At 41.2% G+C, this 23,351-nt stretch overlaps 3 protein-coding genes across 3 annotated transcripts; all 3 read left to right on the top strand.

Annotated features, from left to right (window-relative positions):
• Positions 1-355: 355 nt before the first annotated feature.
• Positions 356-10,159, top strand: TMEM9B (TMEM9 domain family member B; the record flags this gene model as incomplete). Its single annotated transcript, XM_032189077.1, has 5 exons — positions 356-427; positions 887-978; positions 4,390-4,498; positions 5,481-5,615; positions 8,989-10,159. Coding segments are annotated over 5 exons (564 nt in total), but the record flags the coding sequence as incomplete, so codon positions are not given.
• A 2,243-nt stretch (positions 10,160-12,402) lies between these two features.
• Positions 12,403-14,015, top strand: ASCL3 (achaete-scute family bHLH transcription factor 3). The gene has a single exon (XM_032188862.1). It carries the CDS (start codon positions 13,176-13,178, stop codon positions 13,704-13,706), a length of 531 nt encoding a protein of 176 aa, XP_032044753.1. The 5' UTR covers positions 12,403-13,175; the 3' UTR covers positions 13,707-14,015.
• A 375-nt stretch (positions 14,016-14,390) lies between these two features.
• Positions 14,391-23,264, top strand: C5H11orf16 (chromosome 5 C11orf16 homolog). The gene is given in 9 exon segments (XM_032188568.1): positions 14,391-14,447; positions 16,483-16,667; positions 17,444-17,603; positions 19,350-19,578; positions 20,347-21,012; positions 21,473-21,564; positions 23,041-23,099; positions 23,101-23,233; positions 23,235-23,264. Coding segments are annotated over 9 exon segments (1,611 nt in total).
• The last annotated feature ends 87 nt before the right edge of the window (positions 23,265-23,351 follow it).

Genomic DNA, 23,351 nt, shown 5'->3' with positions numbered 1-23,351 from the left:
CTTTTTTTTTTTTTTTTTTCTTTTTGTATTTGTTAAATCTCGTATATATTCGCCTTGATTGTGCTTCCTACTACTAAACCCCCCGCTTCTGGCGTACAGAAGACACCGCGTTTATTTCAGACGCGTTTCACTCGCAGCTCCCGGTCCCCCTCGGCCCGGAACCGCCGGCAGCCGCCACAGCTCCGCGGCGGGCCGGGACAGCGCGGACACCGCCCGCCGCCGGCCCTGCGGAAGGCGGAAATGATGGCGGCGGCGCGGCGGCGCTAAGCGGCGGTGCCGGTGCCGGTGGCGGAGCGGAGGGGAGCGGAGCGGCCCCGGGCCCGACATGGCGGGCGGCGGCGGGGGCCGGCTGGGGCCGGGGCTGGGGCTGCGGCTGTGGCTGTGCTGGCTGCTGGCCGCGCTGGCGGCGCTGGGCGCGCAGGCCAAGGTGGGCGCTGTGACGGGGTTTGGGGTTTTGTTGGCGGTGATTCGGATTCGTTACCTGGGGGTCCTGAAACGCCGCGTGGGTGGCGAGGTCGGGGTTTTCCTGCTGGCCGTGTGGGGCTGCTCCGAGTTGGTCGCTCGGTACAGGGGTTTATGAGCAAGATTCTTGCTGGGTGGCTTCTAAATTCGTAAAAAATAAGAGTGTGATTTTTCTTATGAAGAACGTATTGTATTTGCTATCAAAAATGTGTTATTTGACAAATTATTGTTTGTTGCTTCTACATCAGTAATGTTGAAAGTCAGCTCTTAAACGTGACAGAAATCCCGAGTTAGACTGTTCGAAGATACCCGCAAGCACTTTGTGTTGAACATTTCATGTATTTCATAAACACAATGCCTTCTGTGCGCTGCCCTGTTGTTGTGCATGTGGTGGTCTGCTCTCAGCACCTTGTTTTCTTCGCAGAATTCCGAGGACGTCCGATGTAAATGCATCTGCCCTCCTTACAAAGACCATTCGGGCCATATCTACAACAAAAACGTTTCACAGAAAGACTGGTGAGTTGGTAATCAGAAGTTAGAAGGAATCTTAGTGGTTAAAGATGTGTTCTGCTGTGCTTACACGTGATGCCAGGAGAAATTACATTTCTTGCCTAACATATTGAGCCTTTATGTTTAAAAGTATTCCAGACTTCAGCTGTAGCAAGAGACAAGGCTTGAAATCTTTAATTTTTCTCTGTCTTCTATTTCGGGTCGCTTGTTTACATTCTCGTTTGTTTATTGTAGAAGGGAAAAGGGGTGTTTGGATTTGCGTTCAGTGATAAGAAATTGCATCATGGCGAGGAAGCATGTGCATAGAACTGGGACTCAGAAGCATTTTCTCTTCTTTGATTTCTCTTTCTTTCATTTCTCTCTTGAAACTTGTACTATTATGTGGGGATTGTTTAGGAGATTCGTTCCTCAGAGTCACAGACAAAGAATGCAGTTATATGAGGTGGCCTGAGCCATCTAATAACCTATGCTTCCTGCGACGAAGAGAATTATTGCTTTCCTCTGTCACAACAGTGTGCCCTACTGTAGTGTTTAGGCCAGCTATGGCATTTGCCAGACCTCTTTGAGCTGAGGACTGTTGTGCATGGCCAGGGTTGAGGGGCTGGGGAAGGAAGAGGGATGACAGTCATTTATAACAGCATATTTTGAAGTTGCATTGATGTCTGACATGCTCAGGAATTCTTGGATCAGCCTATAAATATGTGAGGTACGTTTTGATACGTTGACTCTTCTTCAGAAACATTAAGAATTAATAAACGACTTTTCAGTCTGTTGAGTAGCAGAGGGTTAGAAACTTCGTTATGAAATTGTCATGCCCCTCAGTAGTCCTACTGAAATAGCTACAGGAATAAAGTTAAGGATACAAATGTGTACAGAGCCATGCCTTAACTTATTAAATTACTTACAGAAGAATCGTAAGAAACATTGCTGTAAGTTTCAATCTAAGCTAATGAACACTGAACGTACTGTCTAGTCTAAAGTAATATTTTGTCCTATATGATTACCTTAACAACATTAGGCCCGCGGACAAATTAAGATGCAATAGTGAGACGTACCGAGAGAACTGCATCTGCAGCAGGCATTGCAGAGCAGCACCATTACTGGCTTTCTTGTTTATTACTCCTCTGCAAATGGAAATAGATTTTTTTTTTTTTCAGTGGGTGTTGTTAGTGTTTGTCTTACTAGCAGAAAAGACCCCGTTTCCCTTTAAATCAAGATTGGCAGTGACTGAAGTTACCTTTGAACTCTTCACTAATCTTATGGTGACAGATACTGATGCTTACAGAATCTCAGAAATCTATTTTCTTATCTTAAATCTCATTTTGTTGAGATGATTTCTTAAGAGACTGCCTGTTAACGTTTTATGGTTTTGATCTTCTATTTGAGATGCCTTCTCTCTGCTTTTAAAAGGCTTGATTGCTGGCTCATGTGCAATGAGATTGACAAATTTAGTGCTCTACTTGGGCGTCTGCGTCTTGCAAGTGACTTGTTATTATGTGGAACTGCACCATCCTTTAGGCATTTAGATCTGTCACTCATGACACAAGAGCCAGATCAATTTTTAGTGTCCCTGTGAGTTATGCACATTATGATGGCTGCTTACCGCCTGCTTGCCCAGACATAAAATAACAAAATAATTTTTAATGTTGAACCTGGAGCCTGCATCATGATATTCTTATTTAGGTGTTTCATTTCTTCCAGTGGAGTTGTCTGCTCCTCCCACCCCACAGACCAGCAAACAGGGCCTTGTGCTAACATCAGGACGGGCTGAGGGTGCTCTGACACCACTAAAAGCATTCACCATTGTAGCCATGGAACCATTTCAGGCAGTCCAGTCCCGATTAATGATGCACTAGAGAAGTGTAGCGATGTGTTGGCAAGTACATGGTATTGAGTTAAATAACCCACGTTGAAAGAAACGTGTTGGCATTTCATGTACCGGAGGCTAGCTGCCGTGGTAGTCATCAGCATGGTGGGAGGGAAGACACCCTGTCTGCTAGTGGGATCAACTGGAAATCAGCAGAAGCTGCCCTTCTGAGTAGCCTCGCCTCTTTGATGCTGTTACTGTGGGTACAGGGGAGAATGTGGTAAGGCAGAGGCAGTTGAGTGGGAACATCCTTTAGGAAAGGATCAGCCTTTTCCACTTGAAACACTGAACTAGAGAAAAAACTCACTGATGCTAATATAGGATATATTTACAGTAACAAACTTCCTACTGTACCTAAGCAAAATGCAGGCTTTATTCTACAGCATATTGATGTAAACTTTCAATCTCATGAGATCATAACTTGTATTTTGTGGTTTTGCATCCTACGTACTGCACAGCGGAGATCGTAATTCTAATGACAAATAAAAGGAAAAACAAATCCCTCCATTCCTTCCCAGAGATTGTGACGTAACAGTCAACAGTTTTAGTTATGAGGAGGAAATACAAACCGAACCGAAGTGATGAACTGGTATCTGGCTGTGTGGATTTGCAGCATTTTAATTTAGCTCAGTGCAGTGTTAAATCAGAGGCTGCTGCTGTCATATCAGGCATTTGGTTTCATTACCTCCTTCTGACTCTGCTACATTGAGTTGACAGGGGTGAAAGCGAAACATGCTTTTGTTCCCTAAGTGCTCTGCTGAGCGCCTAGAATATTAACTGAACAACCAACCTGAGTCATCAAAAAGAGCAAAATTTGAAGTTATTGGTGGAAGGAGTTGTCTCATGGCAACTGGATTTTCGTGCTGTGGTATAGAATATTGTCAGTAATATTGTCAACCACACTTTTTGGCATGAGGAATGTCTTACATTTTGTAATCTTTAAGTCAAAGTAGATTTTCACATCCAGTTCCAGTGCTTAAAACGGAACACTGTTTATTCAGTATCTCACTGCTTAAAGAAACAACTCATCTGACAGTGAATTTTATTTAATGACTGTAAGACCCAGTGTTAAGAAAAAAGAACTTCTCTTCATGAACACCAAGGGGAGGTTAATCTTCTTTTAGACACTGGAAGACCAGAGTAAAGCTCTTTAAGTGTGAAGAAAAAGAGTGCATTATAGTTGGAATTTACTTCAATCTGAGATGGCAGTGTCAAATGATGCATGTGTGCTGGGACTCTAATCCTTGGATTTGTTATGCTGACAGCTTTATTTCCAGTCAAAATATTGTGTTTAGTTAGAAGGATCTTAAAAACTTGTTTAGCAGCTTGTCAATAGCTGAATTTCTTGTTTAAGTAAAATAATAGTGGAGTAATGATTAAAAAAAAATCTTGAATAGCTATAATTTAGAACAGCTGTACTTAAGCAAAGGTGAATTCTCAGCCAACATAACGGGTCTGCATGCATCTGAAGATGTGAGAACTGCCTACATAGGGGCAAAGTAAGGTAAAACCATCTCAGAGCTGACTGAGCAGTTCCTGTCTCTCTTCAGTGACTGTCTTCATGTGGTTGAGCCTATGCCTGTCCCTGGACCTGATGTAGAAGCGTATTGCTTACGTTGTGAATGCAAATATGAAGAGAGAAGCTCTGTCACAATTAAGGTAAACGATGTAATTCTGCTGGGATATGTTAAATCCTTTAATTGATTAGTAAATATATCTATGGTCTTTTAGAGAAACACCCTTTATGAAGGGAGAACTTTTCTAAAGCAGTCTAAGAGTTATTTATTTTTCTTGATAGCTGTTCATGATTTGTTTTGAGCAATAACGATAATATCAAGCTGTAGCAGGAGTAGGCTCACGAACCTTTATCAAAGATCTCCAGTTTTGAAATTAAGCTTTATACCTTGCTGAAATTCTGAGTTTTCTAGGGCATTTTGTCAAGCTTTGGACTTGATGTTTTTGTTACTGTTTTAGAAGGTCTCTTATTATTCAGCTATCTTGCTTGATACAAATTTTCTTTCTATCTTGGCAAGCTAACAAAGAGCAAAATCAGCCAAATCAATCATGTTTGCTCGAGCAGGGGATTTCTTTATTCATGTTCTCATTCTGTTAGAACCACTGAGCCTTAGTCTGGGTGAATACATTTTGTAGTGCATCTTCTATTACATTATTTCTTTTTGGTATTCTAGAATTTTGTTGCTTTTTCTCCTTTCTGTTTTTCTTACTGGCCTCTGTGACTGTTTGCAGTCTAACCCGGCAGATTTGTGCTGGAGAACGGAGATCATGCAGGAACCCCTAAATTTGTGACCCTAGTTTAATGCCCCTTAGGAACAGTGGTCTGATTGAGGTGAGATAACACCAAATTATTTTAAGAGTCAAAATGCAGGATTTCAGCAAGGCCTCATTAAGAGAAGCTTTATTTCAAGCTCATTTATCTGTCTGTCCCAAAACTGTAATGCCAATTTAATAAATTGATGGCTCTTCTCTGTTCATGGGTTTTAAGTCGTCTTGTGACACTACTAAAAGCCAACAGGCTCATCACAAACTTTGTCTGTACTGTTCCTTCGGTCCTTGCAGCCTTTTGAGAGATTGTGGGAGGTAATGGCATGACTCTGGCATAAATTGTGTTTGTGTTGTGCAGGTTACAATCATCATATACCTGTCTATTTTGGGCCTGCTTCTTCTGTACATGGTGTACCTCACACTGGTGGAACCTATCCTGAAGAGACGTCTCTTTGGACATTCACAGCTCATACAGAGTGATGAAGACATTGGGGTGAGTTCACCTGACTGCTTGTATGTTTGGGTTAGTGTAAAGATTGGAATGATTAATTGTTACGTAACTGTTCTGAACAGCTTTTTTTGCATGGCAGTATAAATTCCGTTCCCTGAAGGGAGAGGATGGTCTTCACAGGAGTCAGGAATCTGTATGACGACTGTGGAAGCCACTATTTCATTTTTCACTGGGCTTAAAAAGTAGTCAAGGGGACTGCTTTTATTATCCTGCCTCTATACACAGATTCTGTCCTAACTGAAGGAACAGAGGAATGGAAGTAAGCTCATACAGGAGGTATGAGTTCTGGTGTGTTGCCGATCAATACAGTCTCCCTAGAGATCAAATTTTATACAAATTGGTTACAAAAGCAAAGTATATGCTGAGGGATTACATCTTCTGTTGCTCCGGTTTGGATTTGCTGATGCTAGAAATTCAAGAAGGAATAATTGGAATAATATATATATATATATATAAAAGGAATATAGTAACTGATGCTGAAACAATTTCCTTGTATTACAACTGAAAAACAGAATGTGGTAATACATTCTCACGGATCAGAGCAGCCTTTCTCGTGAGGAAAAGGAGAGTAGTCCATCCATGGCAAATGAGAGGGCATGGTTTCTTGTCTCTTACTGTCCTTCCCCACCTTCAGCACACTGTTTTTGGCTTCAGATAAAAATGGAACAAAATTTTCTTTAGTACCGCTACAGGAAGGGAGTGCAAGAACTTAGGAAACTTTGTGTTGGAAACTGTGAGATGCTTCAGTATGGGGAAGACTGGTGGGAGTAGGTTATTTTTGTCTTGAAGAGGGCATTAGAGTAGTATGAAAATACAGACTATCGCTCTCTAACTGTACGTAGTTCTATGAAGCTGTTGAATCGGCTTGCTTGGGAGAGTTATTGCCGTAAAATGATGTAGGGAAAGTATTCTAAACAGCAGCGGGGTTGGTGGTTAAATGTCAGTGTTGAACCATGTGAAATGCTAAAACAGTGCGGAAGTCTCAGCATCAATGTACTTTTTATACTGAGCCCCTAAGCAGTGCTGTTTCTGCTGGTAAAGTACACATCAGATGTGGCATCGCCTTAGAAAGAATTTCTGAAACCAAACCCAGCCTTTGAAACAGGAAGGCTTTCCATCTGCTTAACCTAAGTCCTTCAGCAGACACGAGCACTTCATAGTAAGTACTGTTGAAATAAATGTGAGCTAATCGGAACGATTAGCATTTATTAGTGTCGTACAATAGGATCCTGAAGGATGGTTTTGTCACTCCTTCAAGATAATAGCCTTTGTTAGCTCTGCCACCTTTACGTACTTTGATTTCACAACAAAAATATGTGATTACCCAAATGTTACCTGATGTTTTTTGAAATAGAGCTTATTCTGACAGAGGTAAACTGTTGTTGTGTCCCACTGTTTCTGCACTTCCCCACGTATTACATGGAGATATGCTTTGTATGTGTTGACATCTTAATATTTTCCCAGTCACTTGTAAGAGGCTGTTAGCATTTTTTGGAAAGGAGGGGTTTGAATGACCCCTTTTTCTGCCTGCATCCGTACAGAAAACTGGGCAGATTCCTAGTTGAGTTAAATGAACGTGCTGTATGTTATACCTGAAACAAATTATTTCTATTTTATACCTTAGTTAAATTATTTTAATACCTCCAAATCTGGACTAGAATTCTGACTGAAGGTGGAGGGAGGACATGAAATAAATCCAGTGGCAGAGCTCACGTTAACTGCAGAATGAAATTATCTTAAATTCTCGATCCATCTTAATCAATTTTATGTTTTTCTGTAATGTACCGTGACTCTTAAGTGTGCTTGTGGAGTCACTTGTACTTTTACTGCAGCAGTGCCTGGAACAAAAAGCACTGAATCTTCTTGCTTAGTTCATGTTACTCATTTCACATCATCCCGTCTGTGACAGTGAATGTGAAATAAGTGAAGGTTATTTCATGGCTTAGCCGTTTCCTTGCCTTCCCTCTTGCAAGTTTTTCAAATATTCATCCTTGTCTCGCTCTGGAAATATCATCTGCATCGATTTTGTTGCTCAATTTTGAGCTAATGTGCTTGCTTTTTCTTACTGCCCGTTGGTGGCAGTGGCAACTAGTAAATGTAAGCCACTTTGAGAGACCTCTTTGCTTTTAAATTCTTTTTTCCTCATTTTTTTTTTTTAACATAGAAATTGACAGTAGCTAGCCTTTGAGCTGAGATCCTTATCAGACTATCCAGTACCGTCTAGCTTATTGAATGCTCTCCCTTCCTCTGTTTTATGGTGGAAGTGTGTTGCTATTGTGATGTTTTTTCCCTGTGAATAAAGTGATCTCTAATCTTCAAACTTACCATTCTAGCTATATCCAGCTGCGTAGTCTTTTATGTAAGGTCATAGCTTGGGTCAGGGATCGGCTCTTGCTCTGGTTTAGTGTATTTCCTAGCCCAGAGAGGCCTTTGTGTGGCTTTGGGACTTGTAGATGTTACTTTAATGGATAATCTTTGTACTGATAAGAATTATCATTGAGCTACTAGGCACAGAATCATGTCACAAATACAGTATCCGTTCATGCAAACATCTTCAAAAGCATTCTGGAACAACAACAACAACAAAAATTATATGAGGTTTATATGCACCAAAGGGCAATCGGTTATTTAACATGGGACGTAGTTATTTTTTTCATTAGTCATTGTATACCTGATGCTTTCTGACATAGCTTTAGAACCATGACTTTGTCCAAAACATCTTGACAACCAATAAGTTCAGTTCCAACTCTTACTATTTATAACCTATTTTATTTACTAGGAGAAAATACAGCTTTGCAGGTAGTGTTGGAAAACAGAGAGAGTAAATATTAAACAAGCCCTCAGTTATTGTTGAGCTCTGTCACTTAAACAGCTGTATTTACACTTTGCTTTTGGACAGCTTGGTACAATGGCTTTAGTTTGGTAAACATTGGAGTGTGTTGGCTTTACATAGGATCTTTGTGTGAACATCCTGAACCACCTTACAGTAACAGGCCAAGAAGTGGCAGTGAACCAAAAATTCATGCTTAAAGTGAAGTTAAACGAAGTGCTTTCATGACATTAACAGGAGGTCCCTGGCATCTGGGTCTATTCTAGATTTCTGTCCTCAACAGCTAATGATGGATGGCTCGACTGTGCAATGAATAAATTCGTGGATGTTACTTTGAATGAGAAGTTGAAGAACAGTTTTTTTAACTACAAAACCTTGCTTTGTCATCATGGCTAACTAGCTGTTTAAAATAGCTTGTTTTACCTTAAAACCCAAAGCAAAAAAAAAACACCAACAAAATAAAACCTTCAGTTTCACTGCTCGTTGGAATTGCTGAGGTCTAACTATTGATTTTTGTCATTCCAGGATCACCAACCTTTTGCAAATGCCCATGATGTGCTGGCTCGTTCTCGGAGCCGTGCCAATGTATTGAACAAAGTGGAATACGCCCAACAGCGCTGGAAGTTGCAGGTCCAAGAGCAACGCAAATCTGTTTTTGACCGTCACGTTGTGCTGAGTTAATTGTCTCTCAGCAGTAACTCCAAGGAAGTACAGCAGACTAATTGAAAGAACTGACTTATGTCTTCCTGATCCTACCACTTCAGAGGAGTTTTCATAAATGGTTGGTTACTGATTTGAAAAAATAAAAATAGTGCTTAAACTTTGAGAGAATGTACTAGAGTGGAAGCAATTAAAAATATTAGCTAATCAGAAGCTAAAAACCTTTGCATTTTCAAATGGCTCTTGCTGATAAAACCGAAGAGAAAACAAACCGTGAGGTAGCTTTGTTTGCCACTGTGGTACCTTATTCACAGTTGTGACTTTATGGTGATTTTTAACTATATATTTCTCTCTACTACTTATCTACTACGTGATTAAAAAGTACCTGGGAACACACTAACTGCTTACAACTCACTAATCACTTTATGTAAAGACCTTTTGTAAATATACTTGGATTTTTTCTGCTGACTAATGCTAGGTACTAGAAATCTAAATCTTGCAGTGTAGTTTCCACATCAGAGAATGAACTCCTGATTGGTTGTATTCATCATTTGGTTTCTTGCACTCATACTTTCAAGATGCTTGTATGTCAAGTGATGCTTGCAGATTTAAGGCAAAACTTAAATGGACACTGACTCGTTGAGCTGCATACTTGAATTACTGTGATGTAGATAAACTCAAATGCAGTGTACATCAAAACAGTGTTGGCATTTTGTTCTATTTTGCTTTAATAGTTTAATATATTGTATGTGTATGATATCTCTTTAAAACAATCTTCTCCCTTTCTTTTAATGGGTAAAATCTCAGGAGATATATGATGAAATATTTATTATAAAAATCTTTATGCATTTGTCTGGATTGGTGGTGTGAGGCACGTACTTTCTTGAGCACCTGTCATCTTGGGAGTTAGGTGTATTTTTTTATCTGTGATTCTGTACTCATTTCTCTTAAGAGGTATTCAGTTGCTAGATGACTAACTTTCATATATCCCCTTTGAAATGTAACAATTAAAATGGATTTTTGAAAAACAGATGCACATTATCTGTATGTCATCATTTTTCTCCCTCATTACCCTGCATGTAGGTTCCACGTATAAAAGCACTTACCTGAAAATGCTTCAGAGTAGAAATATAAAATTGTTCAGTGCTTGGATAAGGGAAGTGGCTCACCAAATTGCTAATTGAAAAAAGTTTTTAATTCCTGGCTCAATTTTAGCTAGGCATGTGTAGTTATGCTATTGTATTGTAACAATTTTCATTTCCAGTGTTGAAGGAAATGGTACCATGGAATACTGTTACATATTGGCAGGTACAGTTTTGGCTTTCTTGATTGACAGACATGGGGACAGAGTAGTATGAAAAACAGACTGTACTTGTATATGTTACTCAAGGGTAGAAATGTAGCTGCTCTGTAACAACATTTGCATTGACTACAGCTCTTTGGCAGATTCACTAAGGGAATTTCCCAAAATTGCAGGTATAGTGAAGGTTAAATTTGAGGGTATTAAGCTAACTGTGTTCTCACTTCTAATCTGGAGACAAATCCGTCAAAAATTTCTTCTAAATAAGTATTTGTTTTATGAACTGGAAGTGGAAGCTAAGAAAATACGTGTTTATGCATTGACATCCTAGCTAAAATGTGATACTTGTATTAAGTATCAAAATCTTAGTGATATTAACATGAGGTAACACCCATTTGAAAGAGCTGTAGGCAAAGGTGCTGTGAAACATCTTTGGGCTTCCTGACTCCTGGCTTTTGCCTAGAGAGTAAGAACAAAGGCCAGTGCAGCGCATTGCTCCTCCCTTTTAACCCCCAAGAGGGTATCTGAGCAGTTTCTTTCCCCAGAAAGCATAAAGATGTGGGAATAAGGGCTGATACTTGGGCTTAGTGTTGAGGACTTAAGATAGAAAAGCAGAAGTGTATTTAAAAGTACTTGAAGTAAAGCAGATCTTGTGAGATGACCATAAAATGTAATATTAGTTTAATCCATACTCTTACTGAAATTTCTGTGTCCATTGTAATGGTAAGTATTTAACTAAATTCTAGCTGATTGTTCTAATTGGACAGTAATGTGTGATAGTCCAATAAAGGAAAATACTACTTCAGTAAACTGCAACAGTGTGCATATAGGGAGTAAACAAAGCACATTCCTGTCTTTTTCAAGTGAGCCTGTTTTGTTCAATACAGTTTCAAAATTCCTAGTCCCTAATGCCAAGTCTTGTTGTCATCATAGCTATGGTGTGGGTGGAAAAGACAAACCAGAAACGAGCAGATCTAACTGTAAGCTATTTTGCATGTTGTCAATTGGCTATAAATTGCAGGAGTCATCGACCCAGCGGAACAAGCTTCGTAGTTCAGGTAAGAGACTTGCATATTGCCGTATGTAGCAACAGGTCTTCCCTGAATTTCGGTGTTTCTGTAAAGAACTTCTATCAGCTAGTCAGTAACAGTGCTTCTGTAGCTTTCTAATGAGCGGTGTTTCATATGATCACTTATTACATTAAGATAGAAGAAAACTGGAACGTTAACTTTTTTTTTTTAATATTCAGGTATTTTCAGGTATTATTCATCAGTCTTAAAATCAGCACATCTTGTTTCCTTGGATTTTACTTTCATCTGAAGATTGGTGAGTCTCTAGTCTAATTGGAAGATGAATTTTGCCCTATGTGCAGACAGTAAGGCAACAGATAACTTTTATATTTAATGCTATCATACAGTACAAGTGTCATTACTAAGCAATAAATGCTGCAAGTATCTCATCTTGAGGGGCTGTGTTGATTTTGTGTTCTTGCTGTATAGTTGTTTTGCTATAAACATTTTTTTGTGATGTAACGGGCTTTTTCATTCTGACAATGTTTTTAAGTTGCTGCAGTACAAAATTTTAAGAGTAATTCAACTTGTTAGGAAAAAGAAAGATGACTGTCGACTACTTTCGTTTTATAATGAGTGTATATATTCATCTGTGATCTTTCAGCATGTTTATTAATTTAAAATGAATCTGTGCATGCTGTCAGCCTACCTACAGAAATACCTGTTCAAGATGCACGTGACTTTCTGTCTTGTCTAACAGCATGCTATAAATGAATTCCTAACTCACAGGGTTTCTGTAGTGAGATCCATTTTCATTAGAAAACCAGATGACACTGAATACAGATGCGTTTTGATGGAGTACGTTGTTAGAATAGGTTCATGAGCGAAAATTCCCAATTAAACATGGCAGGTGTGAAATTATTAGAAAACATTAAAATATCTCTGTATCCTTGTGAAGGATGAAGAGAGTCCAAATAATGTTCCAGAACTGCTGTCTGAGCATTGGAAGCTTTGCAAGGTTTTTGTGAGTAGTGGAATCTCAATGTTTCTAGTAACCTAGTTCATGTTCATGTGCTTTTCCTTTTATAGAGAGTGTAATATAACCTAAGTGTTTCAGAAAGCCATATATAGGTGAGGAAGAGGATGGCAAATAAGGAACATTTTTGGATGGGTTTTGTGTTTGCAAGTACTGCTTGAAGTCAGTGAGGATGGATCATAATAAATCTCTAAACTTACTCTAAAACTTTTATGAAGAGTGGATTTAATACATGACACACAAAATTAAGATTGAGATCCCTCCTTCCCTGATAAGTTTTGTATCTAGTCATGATAGTACAGTGAGTGAGACATCAACTGAATGGAGAAGAAAAACATTTTGTCTTTGAAAGCTTTTTGGTATGGGTGGGGAGCCTGCTACAGGAATTATCAACAGAACTTTTTAAAGGAGGATTGGGTGGAGAGAATGCCTTCAGTGTTGGCCTGGTTTGTCTGTTGTCTGTAAAGATACAAGTTTTGGTGGATTTGAAGCAAGCCACACTTATGTGGGGTTCATAAAGGTAGATGTTGATTTCTGAAGCTGAGAGGAAAGTAGACTGTTTGCTGTGTCCTTTAGGAAGTTTTAGTGGCCTTTATTCCTTAAATTCTTAAAATTACTGAGTGATGGTAAGTCCAGGTGAGTAGTTTTTTCTCTTGTTCAGTATGAGTTGTTTAAACTGTTGTGTAATTATGCATTTCCAGGTTAAATGCAGAACCTGATGGATGGCAAAAGCTACTGTAATGTCATGGACAAGTTGTCCATCTGTGCTGACACTCAGTGCATACAGCTCGCTAGGCCTTTCTGTGCAGACCCATTGGTCACATTTCATGTGTACCCAGAAACACCAAACCAGGTCACTGGCTCTGAAGATTTGTCCTTCTTCCCTTTCGTGTCTGAGCATCTCATCACGGAGAACTTCTACAGCGAGCCCTGCGGCTTTCCCTACCAAGTGCCCCATTCCAGTTACAGCAGAAGTGAGTACTCCTATGGGCCAGCGTTCATCAGAAAGAGGAATGAGAGGGAAAGACAGAGGGTTAAATGTGTCAATGAAGGTTATGCTAAACTGAGGCATCACCTGCCTAAGGAATACATAGAGAAACGGCTTAGCAAAGTCGAGACGCTCCGTGCTGCAATAAAATACATCAGCTACCTGCAGTCTGTTCTGTACAGTGACTCTGTGGCGGCAGAAAAGAATGTCATCGAGCCAAGTCAAGCACCTAAAACAATTAACAAATAAAACCAGTGTTTGGAGACTATCTAAACTGTCCCTAACCAAGCAAAAGATACCCTGTCGTGGACCTGATAGCTACTACTATAATTGTTAATAAAATGAACATTCCTGGAGCATGTAGGAACAGATCGTAATACACATCAGTATCAACCCACAGAAAGGAGTGTTAATGTTGTAGACACTAACAGCACTCAGACTTGAAAAATCTCATCTGAATGGCCTAAGATAATTCATGGAAATTGGAAATCACATCTAAATTGTTACCAATCCAAAAATACGCATGTGAAGTAACAGTATGTACTGTCACAGACTGCATGCCTTAAAATAAAATCTTTCTACTGATGAGACTGAGATTCCTTTCATTTTCTGTAATGTTACTGGTTTGTTCTCTCAGGCACCTTGAAAGAATTTTGCTCTAATTGCCAGTGTTTCTGTTACAATGCAAGTAGGTCTTTTTAAAGGTTCCCAGGAACGTTGTTAGAAGCCATTAGAAAGGATAACTTACTTTAAAAGAATAACTCAGTCTTTCCCTGTCCCCTGGTCTCTTTCTCTGTATTATTTGGTGGTTTCAACTAATTGGTCCAGAACAGATTTATGTGAAGATGGTGATTATCTTGTAATTAGCAAACTGTTGTTAACATTTGCTGTACATCAGTCAGTTGTATTGATACTAACAATTCAGCTGGCAGCATGAGAGCAGTTCATCTGTGGGTTCAGCAGAACATAGAGAAAAGGGCTACAGACGTGGTAAGTGCTGTCAGTATCCTTGCCCTTAATTGCAGTCATCTCCTCTGTTCTCATGTTTTAATAGCAGCGAATTGAAAAATGCCTACTAAATGCAATTAATTATGTCTCTGTGGAGCACGGTGGGAAATACACAAGGTGTTAATGTTTCTTAAGGAGAAAACAAAGGTTAGGGATCACAGTGGAGATGAGCAGGAAGATTTCTGCATCATACTTTGGCATTTTTTGGTATGTGCTTTGCAGGAAATGGGGAGAATTCACAAATTCTTCCCTTAACTGTGAAAAGGAAAGGTTTTTAAAGTGATTTGATCTCAGTTTGTCTCAATTTCAGCCCTTCCATCCTCATTTCAAACCAGTATATTTGTCATATCCTGTGGTGGTTTCTCTGAATCTGACCTGTAGCTTTGTATGATGTGATACTTTTTGGCCATATAATGGTACACAAAAGGACTGGAGGACACTTTGCCCTTTTATAATCCCTTCTCTCCCCCTGCAGTCTTTCATCGCAGTATCTAGATCAGCAGAACTGCGTTTAGGAGTACGAAGTTGAGCAAGGAAGTGGCAAACAAATGGTTAGCTCTGTAGCTGGGTTGCAGCTGTTTTTAGCTGGTCAGGTCAGCACGTCAGTTCCTGGTGGTAACGGTGCTGGCAACCTTCTTAGCAACTGGAAAACGCTGGCAGCAAATGTTTCTTGCATCGAGCAGGGAAAAGGGCAAGGTTTGTGCATCGGGACTAAATTCAGATTGACACGGTTGTGTTATCGGTAGCTGGTAAGTTTGAAACGCTGCCGGGTTCAAGTTCCTGGAACTGTCCAGGGGATCTCACAGAACACAACACAATTGCCTTTGTCAGAGCCCTGTTTTGTACATAAACTGGGGACCTGGTTCTCCTCAGCAGTGACAGCTCTGAGAAGCATTACAATGGGCCTTAACGTAGAAGTGGTATTTGTTTTTCTTTGGAAAATGTTACTGACTCCAGTTGGCTTTGGCTTAGAGTAGGGAAGTTTGTGTAGTCGTGAGTGAAATATGTGAGTATAATGTGTAGATTTGCTTTCATAGAGACACGTTTTGCAGCAGTTAATTGACTTTGTGCGGGTTTTGAAATGATGCATAATAAGAGTTTGCAGAAACTCACAAAAAGCATTCTGTGTTTGTATCTCTCTCAATAACATTCAGATATTTTTCTAAGTGCCTAACATGAAAGCCTGAACTGTGTTTTATAAGGGAAATTAGCCACTCGAAGTTTACATACCCCTGACTTCCCATTGCAGATTTTACCCTCAGCATGCTGAAAGTTTCTAAGCAAAAAAAAAAAAAAAAAAGCAAAAACGAACCTTGTCTAATAAATCTCAGATTATCAGAGAGAGCAGCACGTCATGTATCTTACTGTGACAGCCTCTGAATAGTTATCACTTGTCAAATCTCAGCATCTCATTCTTTCTCATGGCAAGCCATAATCCTACTGTTATAAAACATGACAGGACAGCTGAAAGATCAAAATATTTCCTCTTCATACATCACTATAAATAAAACAAGTAACAGGCAACTGTATTCTAGCATTACATTCAAAAGCTGTCATGTCTGCTTGACTACGTGAGCTTCAGCTGCAGGTTCTGTTTTAGCTTGTGCAGCAGGGAAGGGTTGGCTGCCTCTGTGCACAAGGAAGCTTTAAAGGAGGGTGTAGGTGTAAGCAAACAGCCAAATGACAGAGGGGAACAAAAGCTGGAGGTGGGTGAGGGCATTGTTTTCCTTGCGATTTTCACAGCATTTCTAGTTCCCCTGGATGCTTGTGCCCCTTTTATTGGGAAGGGATTTGATGAGTGACTAAATGTCACGGAGATCAGTAATAAGGGTTCGTCTGATCAAATACCAGACCAGATATTTGAATTCATTCCTTTTTTTTTTTTTTTTTTTGGTGGTAATAATTCATAAAAGTTACTGAGTACTTAGCACATGCCAGTAAGTGTTTGCTTGGGGTTGGAAAATGCAAATATATTGTCTCTTCTCGGCTACCAACAGATCATGATTTAGTCTTGCAGGTAGCTGCTTTTCCACCAGTGGCTCATCCAGAAGGGTTCCAGCCCATGGATCACAGATATTGCAGTGGGATGCCAGCTCTGGACAAATTCCCATGCTTCAGTGTCATCCCTCCTGTCAGCCCCTGCTGTAGGAGCTCTTTTGCAGCACATCCTACCTGGGTCACCAAGCCCCCTGCCCCCCAGAGGTAAAATTAAGTTCTTGTTTCAGTCTATGGTTTGTTCTTTTGTTGTGATCTTTAAGCATGTTGGAATGTGTCAGGTTAATAAATCAGCAACTTCAACGTCATTTGTGTTTTCCCCTCCCTTGTGCTGGCAGTCTCTAGATGGTATTAACTGAAATGATTTGCTACTCTGGGAGATTTTGGAAAGCAAAGCCTGGAGTAAAACTGCTATCAAAGAAACAGACTTTTATTTGGGTAAATAAAAGCATTTTGCGCTAGCAGTCATCTTCTGTGAAATGCATCCAATGCTTTGCGACAGGGAATTATTTTTCCTGCTTTGAACTTCAATCTGACATCAGCCAGCAGAATTACTTTTCTGCTTTTTCTGTTGTTTCTTGAACTCCCCAGGACAAACCATCAGCTATAGTGCTCTTGAGTACATCTGAACTGTGTTCTACACTGGAGATGTATCCTTTCTCTTGCCTGATCTTAAGAGTTGTATTGACTTGCTGTGCAAACAGCAAAGCTGCTAGTGGAGGTTATTCTAGCCTAGGATTCCAGCGTATTTCTAGATCCCAAATCAAAGAGAATTGGGTAGGTCAAGCACTTTTTTTTTTTTTTTTTTTCCAAGAGTGAGGGTTTTTCCCAGCACAGGCAAGTTTTCTGTTTCCTTCCACACTATTGGACCTGTGGGAGTGTTATAAAATGAGGTGCAGTGATCCAGTTCTTACAAGATTTCTTTTTCCTGACATACAGTAGCTGTTTTCTCTTACTGCTGGCCCATTTTTCTTTTATTCAAGGTGCCAGTGGATTAACCACTGCCTCCCATCCCCTGGCCCAGCGTGGAGGACGCTGAGCGTGTCAGGGAGATCAGGGGGCTTAGACAGGAACGTCCCTGTTCTGGTGAGAAGGGAACGTGATGGATTTTATTATCGTGGTACAGTGAAAGAGGAGATAGAGGTGAGTGACAGCTGCGGTGCTGCAGCCATGTGGGTGTGTGTAATTGGGTGTGTGTTGTCAGAGTCAAATCTGTTCACCTGCAGGAAGCAGCTGGGTCATCTGCTGACGAGTTGGGTGAAGTCAGTGTGACTGCAGCACGCCCCTCTGTGTGTGGCAGGGACCAATCTTTGCACACCACCTGATTTTTGGGTAGCCATTTCATTCCATCTCAGCTGCTGCGTGAATTAGAGAGCAAATCACAAGATCAGCTTATGCTCATGATTATGCTGATTCCTAAAGCTCCTAATATGCACGATTCCAGGCTGTCCTCATCTGCTGCTTTCGTGGTATGCTGGCTGAGCATTTTGCATGCATTATTGCCTCAGACATCAGTAATATTGATGGTGATCAGATCCTCGTGCTACTCAGCATCCTTTACCAAGCCTGTTTCTAAAAGTGATCAGACTTGGGCTAGGGATCATCATCTTGTACAGAAGATGGGTGCCCACCCACTTTTGTACACAGACAAGCAGCTGCTTGCACCAGGGAGGCTGCTGTGTGTCTAAAAGAGGTCCCAGAGATGTTGCTTTTTCAGACCTCATAAAGATCTCATGTGCCTTCACCAGGTGAGTTGTGCTCCCTGCAGGGAGCTCATCGTGTTGCTGTAATGCCAAGGGCACCGTAGGGGTTGGATGTGGTGCTGTTCCCCTTCCTACCTGCTGAGTTCAGTTAAAAGATCACAGAGTCACAGAATTTCTAGGTTGGAAGAGACCTCAAGATCATCGAGTCCAACCTCTGACCTAACACTAACAGTCCCCACTAAACCATATCCCTAAGCTCTACATCTAAACGTCTTTTAAAGACTTCCAGGGATGGTGACTCTACCACTTCCCTGGGCAGCCTGCAGATCTTTGCCTTTAAACCCAAGGTTTATTCCAAACAGTGTTTTCTTTCTGGGAAGGCTGTTTTTTTTTGTCTCTTCTGGAGCTAACTTGCAAGCACCCCAGCCCCCTCGCATCGTGGTGTGGGCTGCCTTGCCGTGCACCCTGCAGGAGCAGGCCTCCCTCTCTGCTGGCGCTGGGCAGTGAGCCAGATGGGGATGCTGGCAGTGTTGTTGTGCACAACGTACCGGCCACTGTTGTGTATAGACACAGAACCATCAACAGCGCAGGAAAAGTGTTGGTGTGTTATGTACACACTTGCAGCGTGAGTCAGCTACGGACCAGTGGCACGGTGTCTTTTCAGAAATGCTGGTGAAAGCATTTCAAACGTAACAGAGAAATGTCTGTTCTTTCTCAAGAACAAGGAAGTGCCTCGTTTCGTTGTTGATGGGAAGTGTCTTGACAGGCCTCAGCTGACAAGAAAATCAAAATTTCCAACAACTTCCCAAAGAAGCAGTGAGTTAATGTATATAACGAGGAAGGACTTGGGCGTGCATGAGGAACAGGTCTGAGCAGCTTCACTGGCCCTGGTGTGTGCAGAGTGTGGTTTGTGAAATCCAGTTGTGCTCTGCCTCTATAGGGTTTTTGGCAGGGATGGGATACAGGTCCTAGCTGCAGTGAATCTGTACATGTGCTTCCCTCAGCCTGCTTTCTAGTGAGCCTCCTGGCACTTTCTGTGTCTGTCTAAATTCAGAATTAAAACCATGCCCAAGTTCAGGCTTGCTTGGTGCTCTGACCTAGCCACAGGAAGGCTGCTGACGCAGGTTGTGTGACCTGACGCATCTCAGTGTGTGTTTCAGAGGAACTGTTTTGTTCCTGCTAACAGAATGAAAGAGGAGTGTTCCTGGTAGAGTTTGCTGAACCATTTCGGTCACAAGGAAGGCATCCAGTCTGCCTGCAAAAAACAGTGAAGGATGACATCCTGGAGTACACAAATGGTATGAAGCACTCCTTACTCCCTGGAGACAAAGTGCTGGCGCCTTGGGAACCAGATATGGGGAGGTATGGCCCAGGAACTGTCCTCACGGGCATTGAGACAAGGGACCCCTTAAGAGGTAAGAAAGATTCTGCCCTTATCTTGCTTGCTGCTCGGGAGCACAGGCGAGACTGTTGGGATGAACTCTGTTGTGGTGCTACTGACAGAGAACTGAGGGCACGCTGTAGTTTAGCACTGGTTTCGGCTTCCAGGAGGTGATGGAGCTGCTGGGATCTGTATGTAACCTCGCCGGTCTGACCCTAAGGAGGTTGTGACCCATAGAAATGTCACCTTCCGTATCCACTGATGGGTTATTTCCTGTATGCTCAGACAAGGCTGTGTCTGTTGTGTGAAGGACAATGGCATTTTCCTGAGAGATCTAAATGTGGTAACTCTCAGGAAGCATCCATCTGTGCTAGAGTGCTCATGCCTGTGCTGAATGGTACATCCTGAGGGTGATCTTACCACCCAAGCATGGCATTTCAACAGCTCGGTCATTCTCCCATGTCTGACAGGCTCTGCTGACTCCTCAAAATCCTGGTAAAATGTCCTCAGAGTGTTACTGCTATCTTTGGCAGCAACAACAAAGGTAACTCAGCCAACATTTACGTGCTCATTTGATGGAAAACTGGAAGGAAAGATGCAGTCAGGCCCCTTGCCATGCTGAAGGTGCCCCCAGCTGCCCACTCTACATGCCACAAAGTTACGATGAGTTGTCACAGTAAGGGGCGATAGCTGGTCCTGCCACTGGCATGAGGAGAAAGCATGCATAAAGCTGCAAAGCCTGGGCTGTTTGTGTACCCTAGGCAGAACAGCTGCTTACGGCTGCTTGCCTTTTTCTCAACAGCCTCAGAAGATGAAGAAATTACGGTCCAGTTCTGGAATGACAAGAAAGTGAAGCTCCCTCTAGGTGTAGCTCTGTGGATCCCTCCTAGCCTGTGTGGGAGAATCGTGGAGATGATCCACATGCCCTTCACCAGCAGGTTAAGGCCCAGAGCAAGTCCTGACACTAGTTCTTGTGTTTTTTCCTGCAGTCCCAAAACAGCCCTGATTTGTCTTTGTGCTGTACATAGTTTTGCTAAGCACAGCTTGCTCTGCCCACCCTGCTGGCCACTTTTCCCCTATCATTGTGGTTGTACGTGCTGTTCATCAGCCTGTGTCAGGTGCATCTGCTGCTGCCGTCCCTGTTCTGATGCCTGGTGGCCTCTTCCACCCAGGTCTCTGGTCTTTCAGAGAAAACCTGACGAGGTGGAGCCCAGCAGCAAATCCTTTCCACGTGTTTTAGAACTGGAAGGTGTGAAACAAGGAGAATCAGCAGCTGTGGCAGCTTCTTCCCCTTCTGATTCAGAGCGTGATCTGGAGTCATTCCCTGCTAAGAGTGATGTTGTGAACAGTGTTGTTAACACAGACTCCAGCCATCATCAGAAGCCCAGGTTAGAAGAATCTGCAGGACCCACGTGGAAGTACTGGAAAAGGAGCCAATGCAAGTCCCAACCCAGCAGTGCAGGTACTTTTTTAACACCCTTAAAGGGAAGAAGCAGCAGGAGGGAAATAACCAGTGTGCTCTGTGCCCCCTTCGTATGGGCAGTCACTTAGCCTGTGGTGGATAATAAGGATCATATGTTTTGCATATCAGCCTCTGATCCAAAATTCCCTCCTTTGCAACATTTCTTCTCCCTCCTCTTGCACGTTAGCTCTTCGTTTGGTAACTTGTCTAATGGAAAACTACCAGAACACTGAATCTCATGTGGAAGCACAGATACCTCTCGTTGAGTTTCTTCCCCAGCATTTTCCTATGACTTTTTTTGATGCTAACATGTTCCTTAACCTGCACAGCTAATCTGTGCAGAATAATCACCTGAAAGAATTCTTTCAGGTTTAGTAAAGTATGTTTCCCTCTCTTCTTAAATGAATGTTCAGAGCTTTAGTTCTGGTTTCACTGTTCATGAGGCTAAGATACAATATTACTCCCCCCAGCTGCAGCAGCACATGTACAAAGGGCAAGCTGGAATCCAAAGCCATCTCTGTTGTGGACATGTTCCGTGTTGCCCCAGCTGATGGGAGTGTCCCTGAAAATGGACAGTTCTGACCTTCAGTGTGAAAGCACAAGAAAAGATAGCTTGTGTACAATAACTCCTGGATTCAATCCGGAAGAGTGCTGGGCTCTTCTAGTCAAATTCTGTTACTCATGATCTCTGTCTCAGAAAGATAAAAATCAGTATTTTAAACAGTCTTCGCAAGTAACTTCCTCACAAGCAAGCAGTTTAAACAGCCAGTTACTACTGTAAAGGTAGTGGATACAGAATGAGCAAACTGTATCACAACTAAGACAAAGGGACAAAGGACCAACAGTCTTTTTTTTTTTTAGGCTTGGTTTCTTTCTACAGTGGTCCCCTCCTGCTTTAGAAAAACTTAGAAAAAAAATCAGTTAGAACATGAATAACAAACAAAGCAGGCAGAGAAGAGGAATAAAAAAGCTTTCAGGAAGAAGGCGAAGGTGAAGAAACGGCAGGATGAACAGAAACACTGCTCTGCACATGAGCACCATTGGTACAAATAATCAGAAATAAAATGTACTCAAAAAAATTAAAAAAAAAATACTTATGTACTTAATAAAAATACTTAAGGACTTAAATAAAAAAATGTACTTAAAATGCTACTGTAATTTAAACATAATGAACTGGCATGAATAGGAGGAGATCAATCTGTTAATGACATGTCTTAGTGAGCAGAGAATACACTGGAATGTATTTTGTTTTCTCAATGTTTTATGCTGTAATATTTACTGGAAGCCTACTACTTAACTGTATTTTTCATATTTTATTATTTAAACAATCATAATATACACACATTATACACTTTTGTAATTAATTTCCTAGGAATTTGGAATTTTAATGCCAATAGAGAACTCCAGACAGACATGCTCTGTGGTAGTCAAATGTCATATTTGTGCAGTAGTGACATGCTTTGCCCTTTGGTAAAACCAGAAAGAAACCAGGCTGGCTTCATTCTAGCTCAAAACCAGCAGCATGAATCACAATAGTGGACACAACTTGGTAATACAGAGTATGATGGCATACTTTTATTCCTGTAAAATAGCCTTTACTGTTTTTTAAGATACGTTACGTTGCTAGAAGTTGCATTGCTACTCCTTGAGATAGCTGAAGCAGAATTTTGTCTTACTGCATCAAAAGGAAGTTGCAACAAACAAGTGAAGCTGGAGACTAGGCTTCCAAGAGATGCTGTCTGCTGGGCTAATGCCCTCCCTCTGTAGTCAAAAAAAAACCAAACTCCTCTAACTTCCAAAGGAGCAAAGTTTAATCAAAGCTTAACAGCTCCTGAAAACCCTTTGGTCTTACTGTAACACTTTTGTATTTCAACAGTGAAGTTTGTGCTATTACAGAAATGATACCGTTTCTACAAGCTACATGAGGCAGAGGTATATCTATCTTAGAGTCAGGAAAGCCGAAGTTACAGGCACACTGATGCTGCTTATTTTTTAAAAAATAGACTACCAAGGGATTTGTTTTCTGTCTTCCAGGAGGAAGGTTTTGTGGTGTCAGGAAAACAAAGATATAAAAGAGTAAGAAAGAAGACAGAATGATGATAAACATCAAACAACTTGCACAGGAGGGGACAAGCTCAACGATACAGAAGAGGACAGAGAAAAAAACAGCAAAGAGCTCGCTTACAACAAAGCAGAGAGAGATGTGATAAATCAGCATCCAGTAAATAAATGTACAGCTGATGAAGTTCAAGAGCTGAAATTTCAGGTAAACTGCTTACACGATAGCAGTGTTACATTTATTGAGCAAATAAAAGTTCTGATTTAAGCACTTTCTCTATAGAATA

The sequence above is a fragment of the Aythya fuligula genome, chromosome 5 (genome assembly GCF_009819795.1).
Source record: "Aythya fuligula isolate bAytFul2 chromosome 5, bAytFul2.pri, whole genome shotgun sequence".
In the NCBI taxonomy this organism is placed as follows: Eukaryota; Metazoa; Chordata; class Aves; order Anseriformes; family Anatidae; genus Aythya; species Aythya fuligula.
The sequence above is the reverse complement of the archived record's forward strand: the minus strand, read 5'-3'. Positions and strand labels throughout refer to the sequence as shown.